Below are 26,208 nucleotides of genomic sequence, written 5' to 3'. Positions count from 1 at the left end.
TATAAACTGCGCAAAATGTTAGTCATTGTCTTACCAATAGTAACACTAACCAACAAGTAATCATAATGTCCATAAATCATCATTAAATTGGTGTTATTGACTTATAGTCGAACTACTTTCCCACAAGATAAAAGCCGTTAAAAAACTCAAATTACTTAGAACTGTCTAACATCTCATTATGATTATAATTTATGCAGCGATAACAGGTGTAGCAGCGTCATAGCGTGCATGTACAGACCCAGGTTGGGTGTTTGTACCAACTACTGAAGGTATGAGATTATTTCAACTTTGGAAAGAAACAGCGAGAACTTCCGAGAAGTGTTTTCCAAAAGGGAAAATTTAGGAAAATATTATTAGATTAGAAGTACTTTTCACGTAATTTCAAAAAGCTATGCTTATTGTGGTAACAGAATATTTAGAAAGCAACAGGAAAATAAACAAATTAGCTGACAAACAGTCGTTATGTTGCAATGCCACCCCTGTAGCGACAAATGCAGTAGTCTAGATGAGGTCAGGTGACGTAGGTCGGAGGTGAAAGTTAATCGTACATGCACGATGCAACACGTTCATGAGCATACCATGGAAAATATGCACTGCCGTACCGGGATGTTTACATATTTTCATGCACAGCAAAACATGGAAACGAACGAAGATCGCTATTGGAATATTGAAGGTTTGAGGAAATATATGAAGTTTCTTGTGCTGTTGCTGGAAAGTGGCAAGTGAATTTAATTGAACAGAAAAGTTAGGCCTATATTACAGCATTTTACAGTCAAATATTTGCATCGCAAACGTGCGATACAGTGTAGCAATTTGTATTGCAACAGTGCTGGTTTGTGTAGCAATCTGTGATGCGATGCCGGCAATCACGGGTCCTGTAATCATGCATTATAAATACTAAATTGCCACCAATCTTTCACCCGATTTTTCAGTCCAATTTTAACCACAGATAGTCGCGACTATAGTCGTAGTCGCGACTATTTGCTGCCGACTAGTCGACTAGGAAAAAAGTGATAGTCGCCCAACTCTAGTAAATTTGTAATTATTTCATCTGCTTCGATTTTATTTTGATGTTCTATTGCTTGCACTTTTTATGTTTCATTGTATAATTATGTGTATATTTTTGCTTACATTCATTTGCTTCAACTGCATTTACATTTTCCATATTTGGAATTGGTAGTTCCTGCCCCCAAATCACTTGTATTATTATTATTAACGCCATTCATGGTATGTATATCATTACTGCAAATTTATCATCAACACTTTTGAAAGATCTTAATGGATTTCAGGAGATTATCTGATTATCTTGTATGCATTAATGACAATTCAAAGCAGCTGACAAAAATGCAGGGTATTGTAATTGTATATTAACTATAAATAAATGAAGGGTATTATTGTATTTTATCATCAATCATTCCAAAGTGCTTGCAGCTGATAACAGTGCAGGGTATTTTTAATAAATATTATTGTATTTTATCATAAATATTGTAATCATTTCAAAATGTGTTATCTTAAGGGATCGGATAGCAACGTTTGCACAGTATTTTTTCTGGGACATGAAAACACTTCAGACACATATAATTGCATTCTGAATACGAGGGATGTCCTTCTGATATCAAATAATTTTGATTATTTAAAAAAAAATTTGCAATATAATACAAATTTTATTGGCAAATTATTTAAAATTGATATTTTTAATATTTTTAGACTTTATATATCTAATGATATGTACTTACAGTGTAGCTGTCGAGGATCAGCCATCCATCATTTAAAAATTTTGACCTTTTGTATTGACAGTATAAATTTTTGTCCCAAAAATGGTTAGGTCTTTAGGGAAAAAATGGATATCTTCAATACAAAAGGGTTTTTTTTCATTATTTCTAAAGAGCTGTGAGAGGATCGCTATCAAGCATCACAATTCACAAGCCCAGTTATGGGTTATTCGATGAGACTCTATCCGGACTCTATCTTCTCTCATCTATATAGATAGAAAAAATATCTTATATTTGTAATGGTAGAGTATTTAATATTTCTGCCTGCATGGACCAAAGAAGTTCCATTTTATTAATGAAACGTTTTAATTTTTGCAATTCTGTAAATAGTTTGGAAAAGCCATTTCAGTCAACAAGGCTTGCCTACAGTGAAAACAACAATTTCAATGATTTTTACTATAATGGAGCAGCATCATGCCAAAGTAGCCAATGTTAAAAAACATTGTAAAATAAATGAAAGCAAAACCAAAGAAAAATATGAGATGTATAGGGACTGCAGCAAGCTGAACGGCAAAGGTCATCTTGGAAGAGGCAGAGAAGGCCTACACTGGGTGGGGTGTCATCAGAGTGGCACATACCTCTATCCATCAGACACCATCCACACCCTGATACTATTTAGTGCAATTGAGCATTCAGAATGCAAATTATGCTCTACAGGGGACTATCAGTATAAGAGGGCACCTGACACTTGTTCTTTTTCCACTTTAAGGGAGTATTTTGTGATCCTAACATCCTCTTTTTATGACATTTTCTGTAGATATCCATGAAAAAGCTTATTCCCAAAATTTCAGTTGATTCTGATTTTGCATTCGTGAGTTATGCATGTTTATGTGTATTACACTGCTCTATAGACAATGTGTTGTAATTTCATTCTGGTGTACCAGAACGTAATTCAAATTGCACAATATTTTTGCTAAAAAAATCAATCTACAAGACATTTTTTGTTCATAAACATTATGTAGCCAGAGGTTTCCATTGATACAAAAATGTATCAAAATCTCAACATTTCTGAGAAAAGTGGGGAGGGGGGGGGGGTGATGCTGTGGATCACAAAATGCCCTTTTAATCTATAATTTATATGAAAGGACATGTTCAAAACATTCACTAAGTTACCACACATTTTCCAAAAGTTTTGTATACCATTTGACCCCTTGTATTTTGTCCAGAACCAGGTCATGTGCCATCTTATAGTAAACGTAACGGTACTACAGGTTGATTTATTTACAATGGTGTGGACTGTGAAGGCTAACATATGGTACACTCAAAACCATTTAATGCGATAATTCACTTGATATGCCCACCAAATTCATAGTATCAAACCAGTGTATATCGACTGCTCAGTGCCAGAAGTGGGTAAGTGCAATATCTGCCCTGTGAACATTTGACAATTTACACATAGTATATTGTACTCATATGGCAGCTATTGCACTTATCCACTTACGGCACTGAGCAGTTGATATAAACACAGCCAAAATAAAAAAGTCTCCACTAGTTCCATCCCCATTTAATCTGAGTCTTATGAATTTATGGCAAAATAATTCATATAATAATTTTCTATACACTTTCCTTCGAAGGTTGATACCAAATTTGATATCAACAGTTTAATCATCGTGAGCATAGGAACCGTTGTTTGGAAATTCGTGCAATTTTAAAAATGACATAGGGAATTGTATACGTCGCCTGAATAGGCCGGCAGGTTAAAGGTTTACCCATGCATGTCAAAATGCAAATCAGATACCCTCTTTCAATTGTGCGCAGGCAAGTGTACAATGATTCCTGTACAGGTTGCTTCGGGCCACATAATAAGCCGATACCATGCATTGGCTTTTGTGTGGTCATTTCGTAATTTGTCATTTTTAAAATTGCACGAATTTCCAAACAACGGCTCCTATGCTCACAATGATTAAACTTTTGATATCAAATTTGGTATCAACCTTTGCAGGAAAGTGTAGAGAAAATTATTATATAAATTATTTTGCCATAAACTCATGAGACTCTGATTAAATGGGGATGGAACTAGTGGAGACTTTTTAATTCGGCTGTGTTTACAAACTGATATCTCGGCATCCAGCATACCTCATACAGTGGGTCTATCCTTCATGCAAGCACACAAAACTAGCCTATCGTCAAAACTTCATTGAAGGATTAGACAGCTTTATTCTGTAAGCTGTATAATCCCCGTCTTGATACAAGGCTAAATGAGTTTGCTTACATGAAGGAATACACCTCAAGTGTAACTTATTGGCATGATGAATGAATAGATAATAGCATATTCATTTTATCATGTTTATCGTAATGATTTGCAAGTTGATATTGTTCTATTTGGGAATGTTGTCAAAAAATGCACAATAAATGCAAATTTGTTTTCAAATGTGTCATTGTGTTGAACTTTGTGTAGCGTGATTTTACAACCAGCTTCATATTTGTATACTTCTTCATACTTTATCAAAACAGGAATTGTCATTTAGTCCTATTACTATGCACAACTTGCGATTTTCAGAGTCATTTGGGAATATTCAACCAAAGATGCATTTATTGCCAAATTATCTGTTTTCTAGTTTACACCCCATTCATGTTCAATCCATGTCATTGATAATCAAAATAGAAGATTATAGACTGCTTTGCAGTCTTTATTTCTTTATGTTAAAAATTGACTAGCCTGCCAAATTGAAGATGGCGCTAACACTACCACAGCACTAACTGCATTGATTATGCAAGCTGTATATGCACAGGTCTTGGAAAGTATAACATGGCTATTTCATGCCTGGGTTTAGTAAACATCCTTTTGATACACAGGGCCTAAAAATAAGTTGGGAAAACTGCCGTATTGGATATGCAGCGTTCGAATCGGGAGTGCCAACAATTTTTTTTAAGGATCAAGATTAACAAAATTCTAACAATGCATGTGAACAGGGGTTTTGTTCTCTGTACCACTGACATATTTGTGGTAGCAAGTGTACTGGGTACATTTTACAGCAAGGCATCTTTGGAGTAGCAGACTTGCTGCAAGCACACAGAGTGACACTCTAAATAGTATGGATTGTTTTGGCCCTAGTACTGCAGATTAGTGAATCGATTGAGCCCTAGGTGATACAAGCAACAGAATAGGCAGATTCTCTTTGTAGGAAAAATATGTTAGCCAACATAAAGCCGTTATTTGTGCAATCCCATGTCAAAGTTTATACAGGGGTCAAAATGCAAAGTTGCTCAAATTTTGTTAAAACCAATTCCGGAACATTCCTGCGGTCAAATATGGTTGATAAACCATAGTTTCACCTTTCCATGACTTATCGTTCTGGAGTTATGAGCTCCACATGGGTTAAAACAGAAAATTTCCTCCGTTGTTCATGAAAATGGTCTCAAAATGTTGATGTTGTTATATAAATTTGAATAAGCAGGGGTGTGAGTTGGAAAAAGAGGAACTTTGTTCAAAAAAGAGGAAAAGCACTGAAATATGCTCAAAATGGGCTGAAAATGAAATTAAAAGCTTAAATTTTGCCTCGAAGAAATTTCCAAAAAAGAGGAATTCAGCTTAAAAGAGGAGATTTCACAACCCTGAATAAGGAATACTTTGCAATTAAGATGTTTTGATACCCAGGTATAAGGTAACATTGTGAAACAGGTCAAAACCTATCAGTTCTATTGGAACCTATTTTAACATGTTTCCTAGGTAAACCAAATGCCCTAGATAGTGCAAACCTTTCTTTTTCTGGATTACAAGATGAACAATTTTAGACTATTTTCATCAGAATCTGAGAAAACTTTCTGTTTTGACCCATTGTAGACCAAATGTTGACCTCGACCTTTTTGCTCGTAACTCAAGAATGATAAGCCGCAGATAGGTCAAACTATACGGTTTCTGAATCCTTATGACTTGAGGAATATTGTGAAAGTTTGAACAAAATTTGAGCAACTTTGTGAAATTTGACCCCTGTGTAAACTTTGACCTCCGAATTCAAATTCTGGGATTGCACAAATGGCCCACAGACACACAGAGAGAGCATAGTGCCAATTCTGTTCCTTGTATCACCTTGGGCTCAATAAGGACACCTAAATTGATTAGTCTTCAGTACTACCCGGTTTCAAACGGGAAATTTGCCTACCTTTGATCTAAATAAGACTACAACAATAAATGTAAATAACAGTAACAAATTATTTTGTTTGTCATCTTCTGATGGCACTTTTATTTCCTATTGATCAGCACATGATGTTATTATATTGAATGGTCAGAGCCACAACGCCATTTGAAGTGCATTTGGCCATTTTGAGAAACGTGAGCTTTGGAATTTTTTGTGTGTTTCTGGCCCTTGGTACAGGAAACAAGCAAGTTTATATGAGTTATAATCTTGCCTCCAGTAACTGAATAATTTTATATATTGGTTCTGATTAACACAAATCTAAAGAGTCAAATGATCTATTCAGTTGCCATAGCAACTGACTCCTGAGTGTGTTTTCCTTTGTCATCAGCCCTTGAACGTGCTTTCCTGTCCAGGATCTTCTTCCTGTCCTTGTCCATCTTCAGTTTTACAATGACTACCTGTAATGGGTGATAATAAAGCACAAAATGTCCAATTAGAAAACGATGATTACAATGGCCGTTGAAGCACTTTATAAATAATTATATTAATAAATGGATGCAAGTAACTTGGAACCTTGTTAACATAAAACACCTGTTACGGTGAGAAACCTGTTCTACAGGCCTAACCAACCCAGATCAGGGGTGTGATTGGTGCTTTAAGAAAAAACCCCCAAGGCAATGAAATTGCGAAGCGGAGCGAGCGGAGCTGTCGCCTGTTGTGGCCGGGGTCCAGGGGCCCGCTTAAGGTTTTACACACTTGAGCACCACTGGAGATGCAATTTCATGGGGTAAAATGCAAAAATGAGAAACTGTTAAAATATTTCACTTTATAGTATAAAAACATTTATTATCTGTGAATACATACTTCCAGTATCATATCATTCACATACACATGAGAAATTGCATCACCATTTTTGCACAGTACAGTGTGTCTATAAATCATCCAGTCAGGGTTCTAAGGAATTTTCATTTTAAAATGAAAACTGAAAATTCCGGAAATGTGACATCTCTTAAGCATTTAGCTCTTGGTCCAGGGCCACTCCAAAAGCGACAAAAAACAAAACAAAACAAAAAAATCCGGAATTTTTTTTTTTTTAATCCCAAAAATCTGGAAACCGGAAAATCACACCCCTGCCAGATTTTGTGTTTGGGAGGGGGGGAGGTTTATAAAACTTGCCCAAAGTGTTAAGTGTATACATTTGTTGATTGAAAAATATTCTCAAAATTTCCAAGATGTTTGCCATAAAAACAATGATGATTGACGACTGACCCTACATGGCAAGTCTATCCACCCGTAGAACAGGTTTATTTGTTGCTTACAAGTTACAGCAACATTCATAGATCTGTTACTCCAAGCGACACTGTTCCCCGCACACGTTAATTTTTTTGCACTAAAGAATATTTACTAATAATAACCAATGTCTACAATGAGTAAACTAGACACTACAGGTAAAGTAATTCTTGGCCAAGCTGGTGCATTGCGTCCATGTAGCGTACCCAATGCATAAACACATGTGTGCATGTGTTTATCGCAGAGCCGCTAGCATTGATAGTGTTCGAGCTTGGCCAAGAATTACTTAATTTACCTGTACTGTTCATCATTTGCAAATGTTCATTTTGGCTAAATGTAATTACCTTTGAGGGGTGGATGCCAACGTAGACCTGTGCTCCATTGGCTTTCTCACGTTGAATTCTCTCAATGTACACCACATACTTCTTTCTGTAGCACTGCACAACCTTGCCTACTTGTTGGCCCTTGTAGTGACCCCTTGTAACCTGTACGAGTGGGAAACATTCAGAGAACAAAATGTTAGCTCATATTGCAGGACATCAGTATTTCAACCGACTTATTTTTCCACCACAAATATATTTATCTCATTGTTGATGAGATTTTGGTATCATATACTCAATTATATATATCTCATTACCATCCTGAAATCTTATGTTCCAACTCATATGTGTTTCTCAAGAAATCATGAAAAAACAGTCGATTTGTGGTTACCACATAATAGCGAATTTGAACACGATCCTGTCCTGTTTTGTTTTGACAAAATGTTCAGTGTAGGGCCTACTATTTGAAAAGTAGAATAATCAAAAAAGGCTGAAATGTACAAATGAACAAGAGGAAATTTCACACGCACAGCTGCACTGGTGCATGTATGTGTGCACGAAGTAAACCGAGCACTGGCCAAACTAGTCTATCAATGGGTGGGGTGGGAAGAGAACTCCCAAGCTTTTTCCCTTCCTTTCCTGGTTAATTTATTCTTATCCCACCGGACATGTTTCTGCAAACCACTTTTACCCTGGTCCTTACCTGCACTTCATCATCCTTACGGATTGGCATGTTCCTGACATTGTATTTCTGTCTGAGTTCCTTGGACAAAGGACTACTCATCTTCTTACGCCTGATGTGTGATGGCGCATTGAAATGACGTTTGCGCTGCTTCCTCCTGGAGGATGACACAAATGGATTGCGCTTCATGATGTCTGCAACAAAGAATAAAGAAGAAAATCGTGAAAAAAATAGACATTTAAGTTGTTTTTGTTAAACTTCCGTGGTCGGGGTACACGCTGGTGAATTGCGATCGCGTAAAAGTGACAAGGTCGCCTACTACGTGCCGAACAGACAACCAATGGGTCAACCCACTTGTTGTCAAATGCGTTGACCAGCCAATCAGCGTGATTGCTTATTTTTTCTGTGTGTACGCTCGTAGACGCTTGGCGCACAGCTCGGACCACGGAGGTTTAAAAAAATTAACTTTGGACAAGTTTGAAGGTGACACACCTAGACTCGAGATGGATGGATGGATTATTTTGACGAATGCGTGAGATTTTTAATATTTTGTCTTTTGACTATTAAATTTTGTGTTAGTACGTACGTATAGTACGAGGAACCCATACCGTAGTAGCTCTGCACAACGGTATGGGATGAAGTGTATACAAAAAGCTAGTGCAACTTAGTCTGCGCACTAAAAAATACAAGGCTCCTGTCATGCCTGTAGCTAAAATAGTTGCATGTTTGTCATAATATTAATTACACAGCTTCTTGTACTTCTTGTCTAAACTCTTATGCTTGTAATTGTAATTAATACCCCATCCAGAATAAATAAAAATTCATTAACACATGATCCACATCGGCGCACCAAAACTGAGAATGTGAGATGGCACTTCAGTGCAAACTTAGATAGGGCAGCACCAATATGAAAATGTCATACCGATAAATGATGTGTCTGTTTTGCCTAGCCCTAGAACTCTGGCCATAGTATCCGTTTTTACTTCCACTAGGGCCAGAGGCACTTACATTGAAAAATTGTTGGAGATGCTTGGACGATCCAGTACAAAAAATCAATGCTTGATCGAACCAATACAAATGTGTGTCAGGTCACTAATTAACATGATAAAACCCACTTGAGAACACACAATCGCCAGTCATTTCTAAAGACGCATTTATACTCAATCGCTTTTGCAGAAATCTGAATCGCACGCATGATCAGCGATTAAATCGCTTGTCGATTTGCCTGCTGAGCATGCGCATGAATCGCTGTTTTTCAAAAGCGACACGTAGGCCTATATTGACACCCTCTGTCGGTCAAGGATTCAGTCTGATGATGAGCAACCCATGGGTATAAACACAGCTTTACACAATGACTAATTTACATAGGCACAAAAGACCGTGTTCATGTACGTTACTCAGCCAAACATGGCAGAGTAGGTCCCGGATGACGGTACATGTTCCTATCTCCTCAACGTTATGCACAAATCAATTGCAGTCCCGGCCCCCCAGGGGCCGGGGATAGCGGGGACCTACCCGGGGACTTGGCCAGGGATGTAACAGCTCAAAGTGTCCCCGCAGTGCGGGGATGTAGCGGGGGCGTGTACGGGGATGTAATGCCTCTCAAACAGGCCGGGATCTACCCCGGGAGTGTACCCGGGACGTAATAGAAGAGTACTCACAACTGTGCCGGGTCCTATGCGGGGGAAACACTAGCCTGTTCTAGCGATTTACCTGGGGAATGTACGCGTTTTCGATAATTTTGTTTTGAGCTCAGTAAAATACAGGCGATCGCCATTTGGTTCATTTCCTATCAAAATAGGAGCACCGATTCACGTGGTTTTGTTTTTCAGACAGTGGCAGACAAGCAGACAACACAGCCAGGGTTGCCATAGTACTAGCCTACGATTTTTCCGTATTTCGTACGGAAATGGTCAAGAAAACGGGAGTATGGATAATGGATTTTTGTCCTAAAGTATGTTTTTCAAAAAGTTATTAACAAAAAAAATATTAAAGGCTATTCAGAGATTTTTACTGCTCGTATTTGGCGTTGAAATACAGACCTGCACTGTACCACTGTCCCGCATTCCATGCAAAGTTTTTAAAAAAACGGGACGTGCCCTATTTCCGTCATTAATAAAAAATATTAATGTGCATGCGCGATCCGAAAACAATGTCGGAAACCGATCTTATAGGCCTAATCTTTTGCACAAATAGAGCTATAATGAAAAAAAAAAAAAAAAATATTAATGTGCATGCACAATCCGAAAGTCAGGGAAAAATATGTCGGAAACTGACCATCTTGTAGGCCTATTAAATAATTTGTTTTATTTGTATTTTATGTGTATTTTTTATTAATCATCTAACTGCTACATATTAATGCTATGTCTTCTGAAGGTATTTAGTCCGAACTATTTAGCTCTACTGGTGCAAAAGAATGGGCCTATACAAGATGATTTCTGTTATTATTTTTCATTAACCATCTTAAGGCTGTGTCTTCTAAAGGTATTTAGTTAACTATGTAGCTATATGGTGAAAAGAATATTTAAGCCTATAAGTTGGTTTCAGAAGTCGTTTTTGCTCATGACTTTGGCACATTGATTTTTCTTAAACCATAAATAAATAAAGAACTCCATTTCGGTTTATATAAAATTATATTAAGACAGCAAGGAGAGGAGCAAAGGTCTTGTGGTCGTCCCATGTATACGTGGAGGGACCCGGGAGGGACTCTCCGAGAGGGTTTCCAGAGTTTTTAAAAAACATGACTTTTCCACCAGTATGAAACCCCACCGCACGATACGCAACATGTTAGATCACCCGAAAGACAAGCGTGACCCATTACAATCAGCAGAAGTGATCTACGAGATCAGCTGCCCCAAAACTTACATCGGAGAAACAGGCCGCTTGTTAACAGAACACAAGTCAGAAAGCGAAAAAGTAAGCGCCAAGAGCTTCACCCGGTCACAACGAAAAGCATCTGCTTCAGAAATTCATAAATCTGCCTTTGCCGAACATGTTGCCAACCAAAACCACGTAATTGGGTGGGAGGAGGCGCAGGTTATTGATCAAGAATCCGACAAAACTACACACGGGCTAAAGGAAGCAATCTGGATCAGGAGTAGGCCTAGAGGAAAAGATACTATGAATAAAGATGAGGGGCCATCGGCAAGTTGATGATGTTCTTGCTCGACACAATCACAAGATTGAGAACCTGTCCCAGCCCCTTAGGGCCGGGGAGTATGCGGGGACTTCGAACATGGTGCCCGGGGCTAGGGGGCGGGGACTTGGCCGGGGATGTACCCCGGGATGTACACGGAAATAGTGCCCCACCCTGCGGGGACCAAGCCGGGACTGTACATGTTTGTAACAGTTTCCAAAATTACATCCCCGGGTAGGTCCCCGCTATCCCCGGCCCCTGGGGGGCAGGGACTGCAATTGATTTGTGCATTATACCTTTCCAACAAGGAAAGAGATACGAAAAGCGAACGTCTAGTTTTGCCCGTTAATTTAACTTAAGTTTGTGTTGCGAACTAACGTACGTAGCAGTTTCGCATGTTCGTCCGTCGCATTTTATGGAACATTTGGCCCTCAAAGGCTCATTATCGGGCATGCGGGTGATGCTGAGACTTTTTACTGATTGCGATTGGTCTGCGTTTGTTTTTCCCCCCATGCTATTAAAACTTACAGGCGATCATACTTTTCAATACTGAATAGTGAATACACGTACACGGGATGAGTGTTAGCTAGGTTGACAATGTTTGAACCCCTAATTTGGGCATCCAAATACCATTAAAAATTGTAATAAATACATATTCAATCTCATTTATCTATTGTCTAGTTATGTGATTCGGATATTTTGTTGGATGGTAAATCAATGAGGGTTAAAAAGGTTGATTTTAGTTGTGCTTCGCATAGGTACACGAACCTGTGCAGATCAGATTGACGAAAAGGTCGTTACATCCGGGATATTGGCTGACCTTAGTTGTTGAACTTAGAAAAGAAATGTCTAAAACTTTGCTTCTAAACTCATATAATACCAAGTTGATCACCAATATAATATGTTTACTGACAAACACGTATAATTACCTTTATTAATACTAGTTATGAAAATACCATATTTTTCAATTTTAGGTAAAGAGATTTCTGTTGGAAAGGGACTAGAAACATCACTTGTAAAAACACGAAACATGGCGGCCCGCATGATGATGTCCAGCAGAACTCTGAGTGTGAGTATTTACTATTATTATGATCTAATAATCCATTCCGAACCATGACACGGTAATATAATGATGTTTGTAAATGTACCTTGTATTAAGCTAGTATATTCATTTAGATTTCTTGCTTGTTCAACTAGCACTGTTAGTGTTCTGAGACTGTGTTGTCTTGTCAAAACTCTCCATGTCTCAGACTCAGTCTCACTCATCAGGTCACTGCAGTGCAGTGCAGGTGAACTGCATGACTCATGATGACTGTAGCCTATTTTTGCCAATCATTGCTTGGCCTTGGCTTCAGTGTTTGAAGGTTCTTTATTCATCATTTGGTGTGTTTTTTTCTGCTTAGTTCTACATGAATGTATGAAAGAGAGTGGGGGTGTTTGTATGTATGTATTAATTGTATTTTATTAGATAAATTTTTATTAGATAAACCAAGGCTTAGCTTAGCTTAGGTAGACACGCTCACATTCGATCGTTGCGATGGCGCCCTAACGATTGCCAAAGTTCGTCGACCTTGACCCCCGTGTCCCGTTCAGACATGCAATACCGCGGAACTCAAGTGCGAAATCCGAAAAAACAACACGGATTAAAAGGCTTGGTAAGTGTTACCTTTAACTTCTATTGTAGTATTTTTGATGTTTGTCGATAAATATATGTCTAAAAAACATGTGTAAACCTTATTTTTCGTGCGGGGTATGAAATTTGAAGCAAAATGACTTTCGGTACTTGTTCTTTTATTATGTTTCAATATTTAAAACATGCCATTCATCAAACTTAAATTTCAATCATGTCCTTGTAAAATCGACGCCATCGGGTATGTCACGTAGCTATTTCGACTTGGGCGCACGCCATGTGCATGCTGTACGGTTGGGTGCATTCAACTTTTGCGTGTGCACTGGCAATTGAACATGTACATGTACATGCCCATACAACAACACGGCGCGCTGAATGGGTATTGCCAACTCTGTTTACACTTGTCAAATAGCGCACGGATTTGTTTTTTTATTGGTGGGGGGGTAAGATGGGAGGGGGGGGTAAGATGGGAGGGGGTGAGGATGGGAGGGGTGTTAAATTTTTAGCTTCCATTATTATTTTCATTATTTTGTGTTGAATAGTTAGCTGTGCTATGTGGCACCTATATTTATTTGTTTTTTAATTTTTTTGTTTTTTATTTAATATTTTTAAATCATTTCCAATAATTGTATTATAAATTCAAGACTAGGTGGTGTAGTCAAGGTGGGCAGCCCCTCCCCCTCCCCCCGCCTGTGCAAAGTCTTGTAGACTAGGCGGTGTAGTTTTTTTTTGTGGGGACATATGGTGGTGAATTGGGGGGGTGAATTCCAGGGGGATCAACCAATTATGCACAAACTTGCCACAACAAAATTGAAAGGTTCATATTTTTTTAGGGGGGGGGGGAATGGGGGAGTGGGTGTTTATATTTTAATTTCCATTATTATTATTTGGTGCTGGAATAATTAAGAGGTAAAGGTAGACCACCCATTTTTTTTTTTTTTTTTTTAATTTAATATCAAAATCATTTACAATTGTAAAATACACGCGGTGGTGTAGTCAAGGGAACAGCTGCCCCTCCTTCTGGGGGGCAATCTACCAAGAGTTACGACTGGGGGTTATTTGCCCATACCACCCCACCAGCACCACCACTGCTTGTTAATTGCTTGGATTAGGACTGTTTTTTTTTTTTTTTTTGGAAATTTTTCTAAACAGTATTCAAAAGTGAGTATACAGTTCAAATAGAAACATTTTAGCCTATGATTGCCTAAATAATTTTCGTACATCTCGTACATTGTATCTAGTGATGGGTAATATTATTATGAAGCTAAATAATCACCCGGTACAATTTTCTTGTTTTCCTTGCAGTAACATTCTTGAATATGAAGATAACCTGCTATAATGAGACAACCTTGGGGAACAACCTGCAGACTACATACATCGAATGTATGGAGCCGGTATATAAACCATCTCCATACAAACAAGGTAATATAAAAGTTCTCCAGAGAGTGTGTACTAAATGTGTATACGTTAATATAGGAAGATTGTCATCACTTTTTTTTACATCTTACCTCATTCCTTTTTTATACAAATGTTGATTTAACAGGCTCACTAGAGTGTTGGGAAGCCACCTGCACTAGGATGTAAAATTTAATGCAGTTAAAATGAGTAAAAAATTGATGGAAATCTCTGCATCTCTCGACAGACACCTACACGAACTGTTTATTTACATAGCATGTTGTCTTCCCATCATACTTTATTCTTGACCTCGGAGCTATTCATAACTCGTATGCTTTCGTGACATATCGTCATTTAAATACAATATCCTTACGCTCAGTAAATTGCTCGCAGTGAAAGCATGATTTATATTCAGTTGCAATATTTTTAACAGAACCGATTGTTTCTATGTGAAATAATGTGATTTTGTCTACAATACATTTCGATTTTTTTTCCTTTTAGTGACTGCACTTACGAGATAATGTAGATCTACTTTTCTAGTCGTATTGACATATAGGTTGTTATGTTCAATCTCGGGGTTAGCCTTCTTCGCCGCTTAACTCTTTGTAATTAATTATTTTATTTAAATGGTCGACCGCCAGGGGTCGATAGACGGGATTTCTTAAATTTATGAAATAATTGTATTTTCATAACCATAATATTTGTGTACGCTGTAAGAGCTGGTAAGACATAATTTGAATTGATTTAAATGATAATAATTAGGCCCTGCATGCTTTTAGGACAAACAAACATTGTTCTTCTTCCAAACATTTTTATAACTATAGGACAATGTTCGCACGGTTGCTGCTATCATGCTTTAGGAATAATTATCTTCATGTTATGAATATAGTGGTCAATGAAAATAAAATGTCATTTAAAATTTGTCATATTTAGTGAGGACGATATGACATAACTTCATGTTAGTATTAATTCATTAATTTGTATTAATTATACAATAAGGATATTTATAAAAGGATTGTCTATATTTCTTGTAGAAGTTCGAGGGCCACATGCAAAATGCGTTTTGGATCATGGAGGCTATAATAACAAGATCAAAAACCCATCATACATGCGGCTGCTCATGCTCGGCTTGGCTTGGTTCTCAGTCGCTTTTTTTTTTTTTTTGGGAATTGTAGTCATTGTGGTGGCTAAACTTGACGTTGTTGTACGCCTACTTTGTTACCATCCTCTCGAGGTCTAGGTTGGCTGCGTGCAGACTTGTACCGGTTGGCCAAATTTTGGCACCAGGTTGTGTTGACGTGTCATCACCAAAGGCGAGCGGCATTTGAAATCTTTCCCTACCCCTACTCCCCGACGCTTCTTCTTGCTGCAGGTGAATAGCCTGGAATCGCGATATTTCGCCAGTAAATTCCTTCACCCTCTCTCTGTATTTTTGTTTCTTGGAGATATCCTCTTCCGTGAGGGTGGTGCTGGCCTACTAGAAATAGCGCACTGATACCGTGCTGGAAAGACCCATTCATCTGGGATATACGGGCCAGTTGCTGTTCAGTGTAATTGCCATGAATGGCACGCAAGCCGCCTGTGTATTGAACAACATATTGAATTGTTTTATTTATAGGCCTGTACCACAAAATCGCGCCATTTATATAATTTGTTAATATTTCTAATTTAACTTAGTCCATTGTCTTTAAAAAAACATTTCCCTCACCTTGGAATCCACGATTCTCCTTCTCCATGGCATGTAGTCCAAAGACACGCTTTTTGCCTCTGCCACCCGTTATGTTTGCGGTGCGATTCCAGACCATATTGTGGTGTAATCTGGCAGGTAGCCAGCCGTTGACACCTATATCGTAATAGAGTAACATGATACAAATTTCAGTTTTGTGTCATATCACTCTCTTAATTCGCTGTTCATGAATTTGAAAATGTAAACATGCCCAAAATACATTGTAAGCAATCAATATCCTTCTGTGTAAAGTGCGTTCATGGGTGAATTTGTGAATTGGGTTGCAGTTGTAACAAAAGAGTCAAGTGCGCCTCCTTATACACAACCCATTTGCGAGTTCAATTTCAACATTACTTTATCACCAATTCCATGTGCAAACGGCGGACTTTGTTCAAGTCTATAAAGTTTTTAGTCATACAGCAATGAAATGCAGCATTTGCTCCTTACAATAGACTAGGTGCAAGACTTGTATAGTAGCCACTGATACTTTTGATACTTTTTAAATGTAGGAGATACGGGAATAAAAATTCCTTTAAAAGGGAAACAGGCGTACTCAAAGAAAGTGCGCATGATGTAGGATATTGTGAACGTTTGACATAAATATTCGAATTAATAGTAGGAATCTGTGAAAAAATAAATTATAATAAATTTGCATATCGTATAAATGGGATTGAATTTTTTTAAATTTAATTTATTACATATTCATGTTATTAGTGTGCATATACCTGCTAATAATCGATGAGCTAGGGTGAAGTAATTGGTATTATTGTTATTTACAAAGCCAATCTGGCGCCACTTTCCATATATTGATCAAGGCAGGGCCGTCATTGTGCCTCTCAGCGTCTTGGTGACACAGTATCAGCAACCCAAGCCAAGTGGCGAACCGGCTGTATTCCTGCACTGCGCCTGTATTGTTGTTCTGCCCATAGTGCCTTTCACACTGCGGTGAGCAAAACCATTTGCTTGATGGTTCTATTTAAGAAAGTGCCATTAACAAATGTGTTACTTAATGGTGACACTATTAATTTGTATACCACCTTATCACTACTCATTCTCTAAGAGATATTATCAATTATTTGCTAACGTTTTGGTTAGGGCATGTTATTAGTTCTTTATAGAGGAAAACGTGTTTCGATACTAACTTGGCACGTTCTGGCTATATTTAACAATACACTCCATGTGAAACCGCTTGTAGCCAATGCAGTTACTGTTGCTACATATGATGGCAGCACTTTTGCCATGGGTGTATGTTTGGCAGTAGCAGTAAATAGAGGAGTGGTGACAGCCATCTGAACACCACCACTCCTCATCGCCGCTCTATGGCTGGATGGTCGATGGCAACATTAACGCACTGGAGATGAAACCACCATCCGTTTGGGCATAACTCCCCTGCAGAACATTCGACCATGGTTTGGTCCACTTTAACAAAACATAAAGAAAATTTTGTTACTTAGTGTGATTTACATTTAATTATTACAAATCTGCAATGTGCAATGGAGTAGAGTTAACAGCATCTATGTCACATAACATTTTAGACAATGATTTGCGTCATCACTTTACCTTTTGACTTCTTGCACAGGCAGAAGTCTTTTCTAGCGGCTGCCGCGATGATTTTTGCCTGGTTGTCGGCGGTGTTAGGCCATATGGCGTTAACTAGCCTCTCGGAGGTTTGGTTAAGGAACTTTAACTTTCCTTCTGCCGACTCTGGTAGGTCTTTTGGATCTTTATCTGTAGACCTTAAGTTCCACAATTTCATATAGTGGACTAGCAGATAGCCTTCTGTTGCGAAGTTGGTAAATTCCATCCACTGGTGGACACTCTGTGTCGGGTCTCCTAGGTTTAAACTCCTAAAGTGGAAGTTGTCTTTTATATTAAAAAGACTTCCAGGTTGCCTGGCCATGTCGGGGTCACACAGCTTACTGTAATGCTTAAATTCATCACAAAAGAGTCGCCAATCAAAGGCTTCTTTGTTAGTGAACCTGTTAATACCGGTGAATTGCGTGAACAAACATTACAAAAGACAAAATCTGTATAACAAGTGGATGTAACATTTTCTTAGTCATGTTAGTACATATACATAGCATTCTTACCTTGCATCTTATTTTGAATCACATACATTATTGCCATCAACTATGTCTTCAATCATCATGATCATCACACAAATGGTAGTCATTCAAAGGCTTCTCTGTTAGCATGGTTAGTGGAGCTGTTATCGGTGAATTCGTTACAAAACCTTACTACAACATAGTGTATGGATTTCAAAATTAAACATACACAAATGCCGTAGCAATGCTTAATTCACGGATATTGTGTTCTAGTGCAGTGTAGTGATGTGCAGAATGTCGTTTTCCATGACGTTTTCCATACGAACAATCACCAGCAAAATACGCGTAACACTGAAAACTGTGATTTGGTGCAAACATATAATTGATACACAAGACAAAACGTGTGTAATGTTATAGTTATGTCTATTTTCACAAATAATTATAGTTTTTGCTATGTGAAGTTTGATAGTAAGAAAATATAAATGATATACCTGCAACAAAATATTTCTCATATGCCACTCCTGTGGTGTTGGCTCTAAACCCTTAAGCCGTTGTAGCTCGTCTTCTGTGGTAGAAAAACCCATTCTGGCTTGTATCATCCGCCACACACTCATTTGATCTCCGTTGGTCAGTAGTGGCCAGTGCATGCCACTTGGGGTTACGGGCACATGTGGTGATAGCCACCCACTTATCTCCATTACGCCTCCCAACTCGATGGGATTTTTCTCGACAACCCCCAGGTTGACCTGAAAACGTGTAAGGCCATTAATTACACACATAATATGTAACAAAGTATATAAAATTAACAAGTATACACCATTTGAAAATAGTACTTACTATTTCACTTTTTTTGGATGACTCCTTTGAGTATCTGTGTGGAATGTGTTCCACAACTTCGGTTTCTTGGAAACACGGGATGAATTTGGCCAGTGTCCTTGATGTGAGGGTTACCATCCGTTGTTTGAGCATATACCAGGACGTATGGTCGGGTAGCAGGTTTTTGAGTGGGATGTCTCTCGCATTTTTGGTATCATCCCAATCATCAAGTGCACACCGATGTGGAATTCTGTCAAAGACAGCGATGGCATTTGCCCAGGTTCGATATTTCTTCCCACCCTCTTTTGCTTTGCTGTCTACTTGGTGTCTGGTGCCAACACTTTTCCCAACGTTGTCCCACGTAATGGAGAATGTTTTTATATCTGCATAAATAATTTAAAAACACAACCAAGAAGAACATTATAAACACCATTTCTGTTATACCGCCTGCGTTTCTGTGATAATGGATGATCATGCTATCTTCTGTAGATAGCAATAAAAGAGTTTCTGTAAAGAAGATAATAATAATAATTATAATAATAATAATAATAATAATAATAATAATAATAATAATAATAAATACTAATTGTAATAATGATAGTAACAACTATGAAATCATGATTAAAAGGATGTTATTGACCATTATGTTCTTCTCCAAACATGTCTTCGGACATAGCTGCCAGAGAGATTGTGGAGGCGCCGTCTGACTCCACCGAATCTCCAACATCCATCGGTACCTCCTCATCGAGTGCTATGTCTATTCCTTCTTCAACAGAGAGGGTCTCCTCACTGTCCGCATCCTCATCATGCTCATGTTGATGGTCATCTGCCAATTCATCAAGCGCTTCATTGCAATCTGCAATATATTGCAGACGATTCTGAAAGTGAATAAAAATAAGTGATATAAAGCAAACTATAATTAAACAGTCATATTTATATTAGCATAATTTCTTATTACCTTAATTTTCGTATCATAGTTAATTACCTCGATCGTAGCTTTGGCGTTGTGTAGAACACGGTCGTGGTCACTAATGTAATTACTGCATGACTTCCTGACATGCTGTATCGACGTACACAGGCCACTTTTGTTGAAGGTGGTGATGACCTGTTCAAAATAATAAAACAATATGTATGTTAATTAATGAAAGCACTATTTTTTAGAAGTAAATAACAGAAAGGACATTTATCTCGTTTTTTTCACCACCGCGATAGAGGAACATGCCCAGCATGGTGGGTACCAAACCAAAGCGGTAGATAAAGCGAGTCTTCAGCCGCATGCTGGCCACCACTCCCACCGTTCGGATCTTTGACCCAACATTTCCTTCGACGCTGCATGATAAAAGAATGAGAACAAACAATTATGTCATAAATGTCATTGTACTTAAGGTTAAACATATTTAAAGAATATATATGAAAAATATTTGACTTACATCCTAACATCATTTCTATGACGATTATTTGTGAGGGTGCCACTGAGCACGTGGAAGAGCGTTAGCAACTCCTCCTCAATACTTTGTACCGCAGGTACCCAGCAGAAACCATCTATGGATTGCCGCAAGGAATCCCTCCCCAAATCGAAGGCAGTATGTTTATTTTCTTTGGCAAACATCTGCAGCTCCTGATTGGCAAGTTCCTCCACGACACGCAAAAACGCGGCCTTCGCCGAGGGCTGTTATCCACAAGCAACTGCAAATGAATGAGAAATGAAATCTCGAAATAAATGAACAAAAAATTCAACACCAAGTTTTATTACCCAAGCAATAAGTATAAATCACAATAATAATAGTATTGTACACACAAAAAAGAGGTTATTTATAGCGTTGGCCCAATATTTCATTTTGTTACCAACTTACCTTGAAAGCTGTGTAATAGCTTCCATCCTTAATTCTTTGCCTTGCTTCCTTGGCAAACCCATATACCTTGACCTGTTTATAATTGAATGAAAAAAAAGTTTCTTTATCTTCAATAATTAATAATGCACCGGGGGTTTACTTTATTTCTCGTTACTTTTGTATAGTTAGGCTCTCCGTATTTTAAAAAACTTCGGACGATACCTGTTAATTTGGTTGCTTGACCTCTGACCGACTCCGAATTGTCGCATTATATGAATTTAAGGTATAGTAACGCACCGTATCGGTATAATAAATCAAACATGGGCGCACAAACTGCATACTCTTTCAGTCTATCTCATTTGCCGCGTACAAATAATGACTCATTGACGTGCATTTAAAAACATCACTTATTTGGTGGTTTGCGCCCTTAACATACACGCAAGCATGTGTACGGAGCGCTAGGTGTGTCGCTGTACTGGACGCTACTACGTCAGGCGGTGAGTGGCATGATGGTCGGAGAGAGCCGGCAAAACCGCTCGGCCGTATGGCATTTTCAATATACTCGGTTAGTTTTGTGTTGTTCATTATCGAACCCCAACGGTTTTAGCTTGTATTTATATTATTTATTAACATAAGCCTACTTGTTTGTGATATTTCAAGCGTTTTGAAATGTAAAAATAATCACATTCAAATACACGGTTGACGATGTAAATTTACTGAATTTAGAGAATGCACGGCACATATACCTCCTGACTACGTGATGACGTAAAGTGTACGTGGTTTTGTGGTGTTAAATTTGTTTTGTCCAAATATGGAGATAAATATCGCATTTGTTTCACTTACTTTTTACTCCTGGCTGTAATAACGAATATTGTCTAAGGACCAGACATGAAACATATAAATGGCATTTTAAAATAGTAATAACTATATTTTTATGATAACGTTGCATTTGTTTTGACTTTTCATATAAATGGTAAAATGTATAACATTACATACCTGTGCCATGACGCAGCTGAAGAAATGGAGAACTATTATCAAATAGTTATAAGTACTGCAATATAAAGTTTTATAACTCGATTCCGCCGTGCATCTATCACCTCAAGCGATAGATGTTGACTGCGACTGAATCTGTAAAGTATCAGGGGTGTGACCATTTGCGCTCATAATCGGACCATTTCAAATGACATAATCAAATACAGGGTGTCCCAAAAAAAACCCACAAGAACATAAAAGCATCACATCATTGCGCCTCTGTTTCTCCTGATAAGTTTATAAAAATATATAAATGCAACTATATATAGCCAAAGAACTTGCATCCCACTTCCATTGCCCATCGGCAAGGGAATTTCCGAAAAGAAGTTGCTTCCGTTTATTAAACCTAAGGATGAACCAACATATAAATATTGTAAAAAATTTGTGTGAAACCAAACACGAGAAAAGAAGGGAGCATTGAATTTTTTGGGACACCATGTAACAACCTGGTATTGTGAATCATTCGTATGTTGCCCGATTGAGATTATTTGCAAGTACAAAGAAAAAGCACAGTACTATCCATTTAGGATATAATGGATGTAATAGGTAAAATAAAAAGAACAGGTGGGTGTGCATAGGTGTAACATATTTTCTCTGGTTTAGGCAAATTACTTATTATCAAATATAGTGGAGGAAAAGTAATCAATATCCTTTTTTTTTTTTTGGCGCAATTTTGGCTACGCCCTGTATAAAACCGCCCCTTGTGTCTAAAAACATACATCACAAAATGTATAATCACGAAGCGAGTCACGAATAAATATCCCGCCATTCGCTCAACTAAGGCCAAAACAAATAGAAATTATAAATTCCGTCTTATCTGGAAAGGATACTTGCGGGATATTGCCAACAGGATACGGCAAAAGCCTTACATTTGTTTTACCCTGCTTAGCGCAACAAGAAGAATCAGTATCACTTGTGGTGAGTCCACTGAAAGCGCTCCAAGATAACCAACTAGAAGCCTTAGGAAAGTGGGGCGTGAGTTGTATCGTTCTTAATGAAGATACAGATGTCGACGTTGTGAAAAAAGGTAGGCATATTAACAATTATTAATTGCATTATTTTTCTTTATTCAGTTCCAATTACTTTATACTGAATTATTTGAACTTGTAAGTATAGCTATCTTGTGAATATGGCTTAATGTTTTACTTTCTTTTCACCTTTCATGTATTATACTTGGCTTTGAAAAGACAGTCACCGTGTACTAGCACTTACATGACTTTTCTTCTTTTCAATGTCTTTACTTAGGAATAGAAAATAACGATTACAGGGTAATCATTGCCACACCTGAGGCTGTAGCAGGGGATACGTGGCGTAAAAGCATCATGGACATTGGAAGGAAGGTGGTGTTGATATGCTTCGATGAAGCACACGTCGTCACCACTTGGTTAGTATATTATGTTGCCTGTATTTTTACCGGATAAATGTTACTTTTACCACACATATTACAATGTAAGACGTTTTATAAATTATTAACAGTTATTTATTTTTCACAATAATTGCACACAGGGGAAAGGAATTTAGGGAGGCCTACGACCATTGCTCGGAATTACGCAGCATGTTCCCGGAGGCACCCTTTTTGTTGTTAACAGCAACACTGACCAAAGAAATTCGCCAAGAACTAGTGTTGAAGCTGCACATAAGAGAAATGACAACGGTGACGGCTTGTCTTGACAGGTATAATATTTTATTTAGTCATGCTGAAAGAGGTAATTTATGACATAACTGGTCACATGTTATTGAATAATATTTCTTACATGTTAATTGTTGCGTGTGTTATATTACATGTTATTTTTTGTAATATTTTATACAATTCATTTCATTATTATATATTAATTTTTCCAGACCAAATATATCTCTCGTTGTCAAGACAGATGCGCCATGGACTTTGTTAAATGTGCTGGGGACTTTTGCAACAAATTCGCAAAAGAGAAGAAATTGTCCCAAATGCATAATATTTACAGGGTATGTATTATATATCAACACCGAATCATTTCATAATCATATTTTGGGTGAAACTTTTAGGGAACCTCAAGCACACTTCCGTACATACCCCTCCCGAAAATAATGACTTATTTTAATATCTTAATCTTTATTGTTTTCTAGAACTATTGCTGCTGCAGTGAATGTCTATCAGAAGATTATGTTAGAATTGTGGGGGGATGCATATGCCAGTGGCATCCCATCGGATAGGCCCAATCTCATGATCGTCTTGTTTTCATGCCAAATTGTCCAGCACAGAAAGGAGAAGAGTCCTGTCAGTTTTTTCTAGAGAAGACAGCGTCATACGCGTTGTAATTGCAACCACAAGGCGTTTTCATTAGGTAGGTCATTCTTATTGTAATAATTACAAACGAACTAGAGTCATAAGTTGTGACCGTCACTAGCTGTCACTGTATTTTAGTCCATCAACTTCAGTTGCAATCTGTAAGAAAAAAGAACGTGAAATTTGTATAATATATAACAAAATACTAGTAAATAAAAGAGGGCGCATGTGTTTTAAGAGTGCATCCTGCAAGTGGAAAACGCACATTGCTTCATTTGATTTAAGAGTGCACCCGGCAAGTGGAAAGCGGACGCTTGGTACATTTGATAATTATATAGTCGTCAGTGGATCATGTACACGGAAATGAAGTGGACGTTTCATTGTTTTTACACCCCGCGGCAATTGGACTCTATGTGTTTAATACGGGGTTATGTAGCCTATGTTAATTATTTTTTCTTTCACAGGTGTACATATTAATGACGTACGGACTGTGATTCAGTGGGGCACACCAAAGGATCTGCTGTCATATTGGCAGCAAACAGGTAGAGCCGGCAGAGACGGGAAGGCAGCAGAAGGTATTTTGTTTGCCACCAGAACAACTTACCACAAACAGAAAGAATGCATCAAACAAATGGCAGAGAAATTGATGGCCAAAGAAGTTGCGTGTTTGCGTCATTATATCTTACGGCATCTGGCCAACACCGTCAATACATCTACCAATAATGACGCGTATGTTGCAACTTATGTCAACCTGCCATGCAATATCTAAATGCAGAGTAATCTTCACCGGTCAAAGCATTTGCACAGTCAATACATGATTATTATGGTTATGGTTATGGTTATTATTATTATTATTATTATTATTGTTATTATTATGATTATGAAGTAGTAGTAGAATGAATGATGATTATTTTTAGAAAATTACATAAAATAAACTTGAATGAAATTAAATTATAAATTTAATGTTTCTTTAATGTTATAACGACTGCGACTCAAGAGTAACATTTCAGACGTCATCTGACGTCATTTCACCCCAAAAAGTAGTTCGGTCAGCTTCCGCAGAAACTCATGTGCGGGTTACGAAAGGTTATGTCATACTGCTGTAAACATAGCTTCGTGACCTGATTTCTTCGTGTCTGTCGGGAATTCTTTTAATTTTTTCTCCTTTTACTTTACGGAGACTTATTACCAAATGAACTAGACTGATCCCTAATATGCTGGGACAACATTGAACCTACCGAATGATTGTAAGTATTATTTGAGGTTAGATATAGTCAAGTAAGTGTATCAAAACAATCCCATTAAAAACTCGTATGCATGTATTTTCAATGTACATGCGTGTGTGAGTAAGGCCTTGTCCAATTGGTAAAAGCCGAAACTCACACATACGATGGGTGTACCTGCAGACATACTTTGAATCTTGAACTTAAATCTTGAACACTGATCGATGCACTGGACTCATCTCATTGTTTGGCAGGAGTTTGTTGATATGAAGCCACTTCCCAAGAATTGAACAAGGAACTTGCCTCACCAAACTACTTGCATACAATTCCTGTTCAAAAATGAAAATGTGTCATCCTTGCTGGAAAAACATGAACGAAATACTACTATACAATAATTATTATGTCAATTTAATAACAATTATTTGAAATTGACTGAACTTTGGAGAATTTTCTAGTTCTACTGGAATAAAAATATTTGTTTCAGAAGATACATCTAATACAAGGTATAAAATGACATTTCATCATGTATCATTTATTCATATTTTATTTTCATCATGATACATAAAACTCAACAAAGTAATACAAAATATATGAAGCACTAATATTAAATACAATCAAGAATCAATCGTATAATTAAGTACCGCACCAATACAATCAAGTGTCTACAATTAAATAAATATTTAAGTCAATACAACAACAGAATGAAAGACAGCAGATGAGACATGAAAATGTTTGGAAGCAGTTATGTATGATATTTAAATAAAGTAACAATTAACGGAAGAAAGAAATCAAATTTTAAGCCAATGAAATTGGAAAAACTCAACTGCAACTTTGTAGAAAATCATTAAAAATAGACATTTGAGCATATTTTCAAGCTAGTATGTGGGGTTTTGTGCAAATTAAAGCATCTTGGCACAACATTATGTATATTTTTGACCTAATAATACTTTCTTTGTGCTTGCCTTTC

At 37.6% G+C, this 26,208-nt stretch overlaps 2 protein-coding genes across 2 annotated transcripts in view; one reads left to right on the top strand and one right to left on the bottom strand.

The window, feature by feature from the left end:
• Window positions 1-5,924: 5,924 nt before the first annotated feature.
• Window positions 5,925-12,072, bottom strand: LOC140148737 (large ribosomal subunit protein uL24-like). The gene is made up of 4 exons (XM_072170784.1): window positions 12,048-12,072; window positions 8,165-8,337; window positions 7,486-7,626; window positions 5,925-6,309 (listed from the first exon to the last, which is right to left on the bottom strand). The coding sequence occupies exons 2-4, from the start codon at window positions 8,330-8,332 to the stop codon at window positions 6,187-6,189; spliced, it is 432 nt and encodes a 143-aa protein (XP_072026885.1). The 5' UTR covers window positions 8,333-8,337; window positions 12,048-12,072; the 3' UTR covers window positions 5,925-6,186.
• A 169-nt stretch (window positions 12,073-12,241) lies between these two features.
• Window positions 12,242-26,208, top strand: part of LOC140148736 (short/branched chain specific acyl-CoA dehydrogenase, mitochondrial-like) — a 47,327-nt gene continuing 33,360 nt past the window's right edge. The window contains 1 exon segment of the mRNA XM_072170782.1: window positions 12,242-12,348. Coding sequence (XP_072026883.1) covers window positions 12,310-12,348 — 39 coding nt within the window. The 5' untranslated portion in view covers window positions 12,242-12,309.

This window comes from Amphiura filiformis, chromosome 3 (genome assembly GCF_039555335.1).
Source record: "Amphiura filiformis chromosome 3, Afil_fr2py, whole genome shotgun sequence".
In the NCBI taxonomy this organism is placed as follows: domain Eukaryota; kingdom Metazoa; phylum Echinodermata; class Ophiuroidea; order Amphilepidida; family Amphiuridae; genus Amphiura; species Amphiura filiformis.
This window is presented reverse-complemented; position numbering and strand designations above follow the sequence as displayed.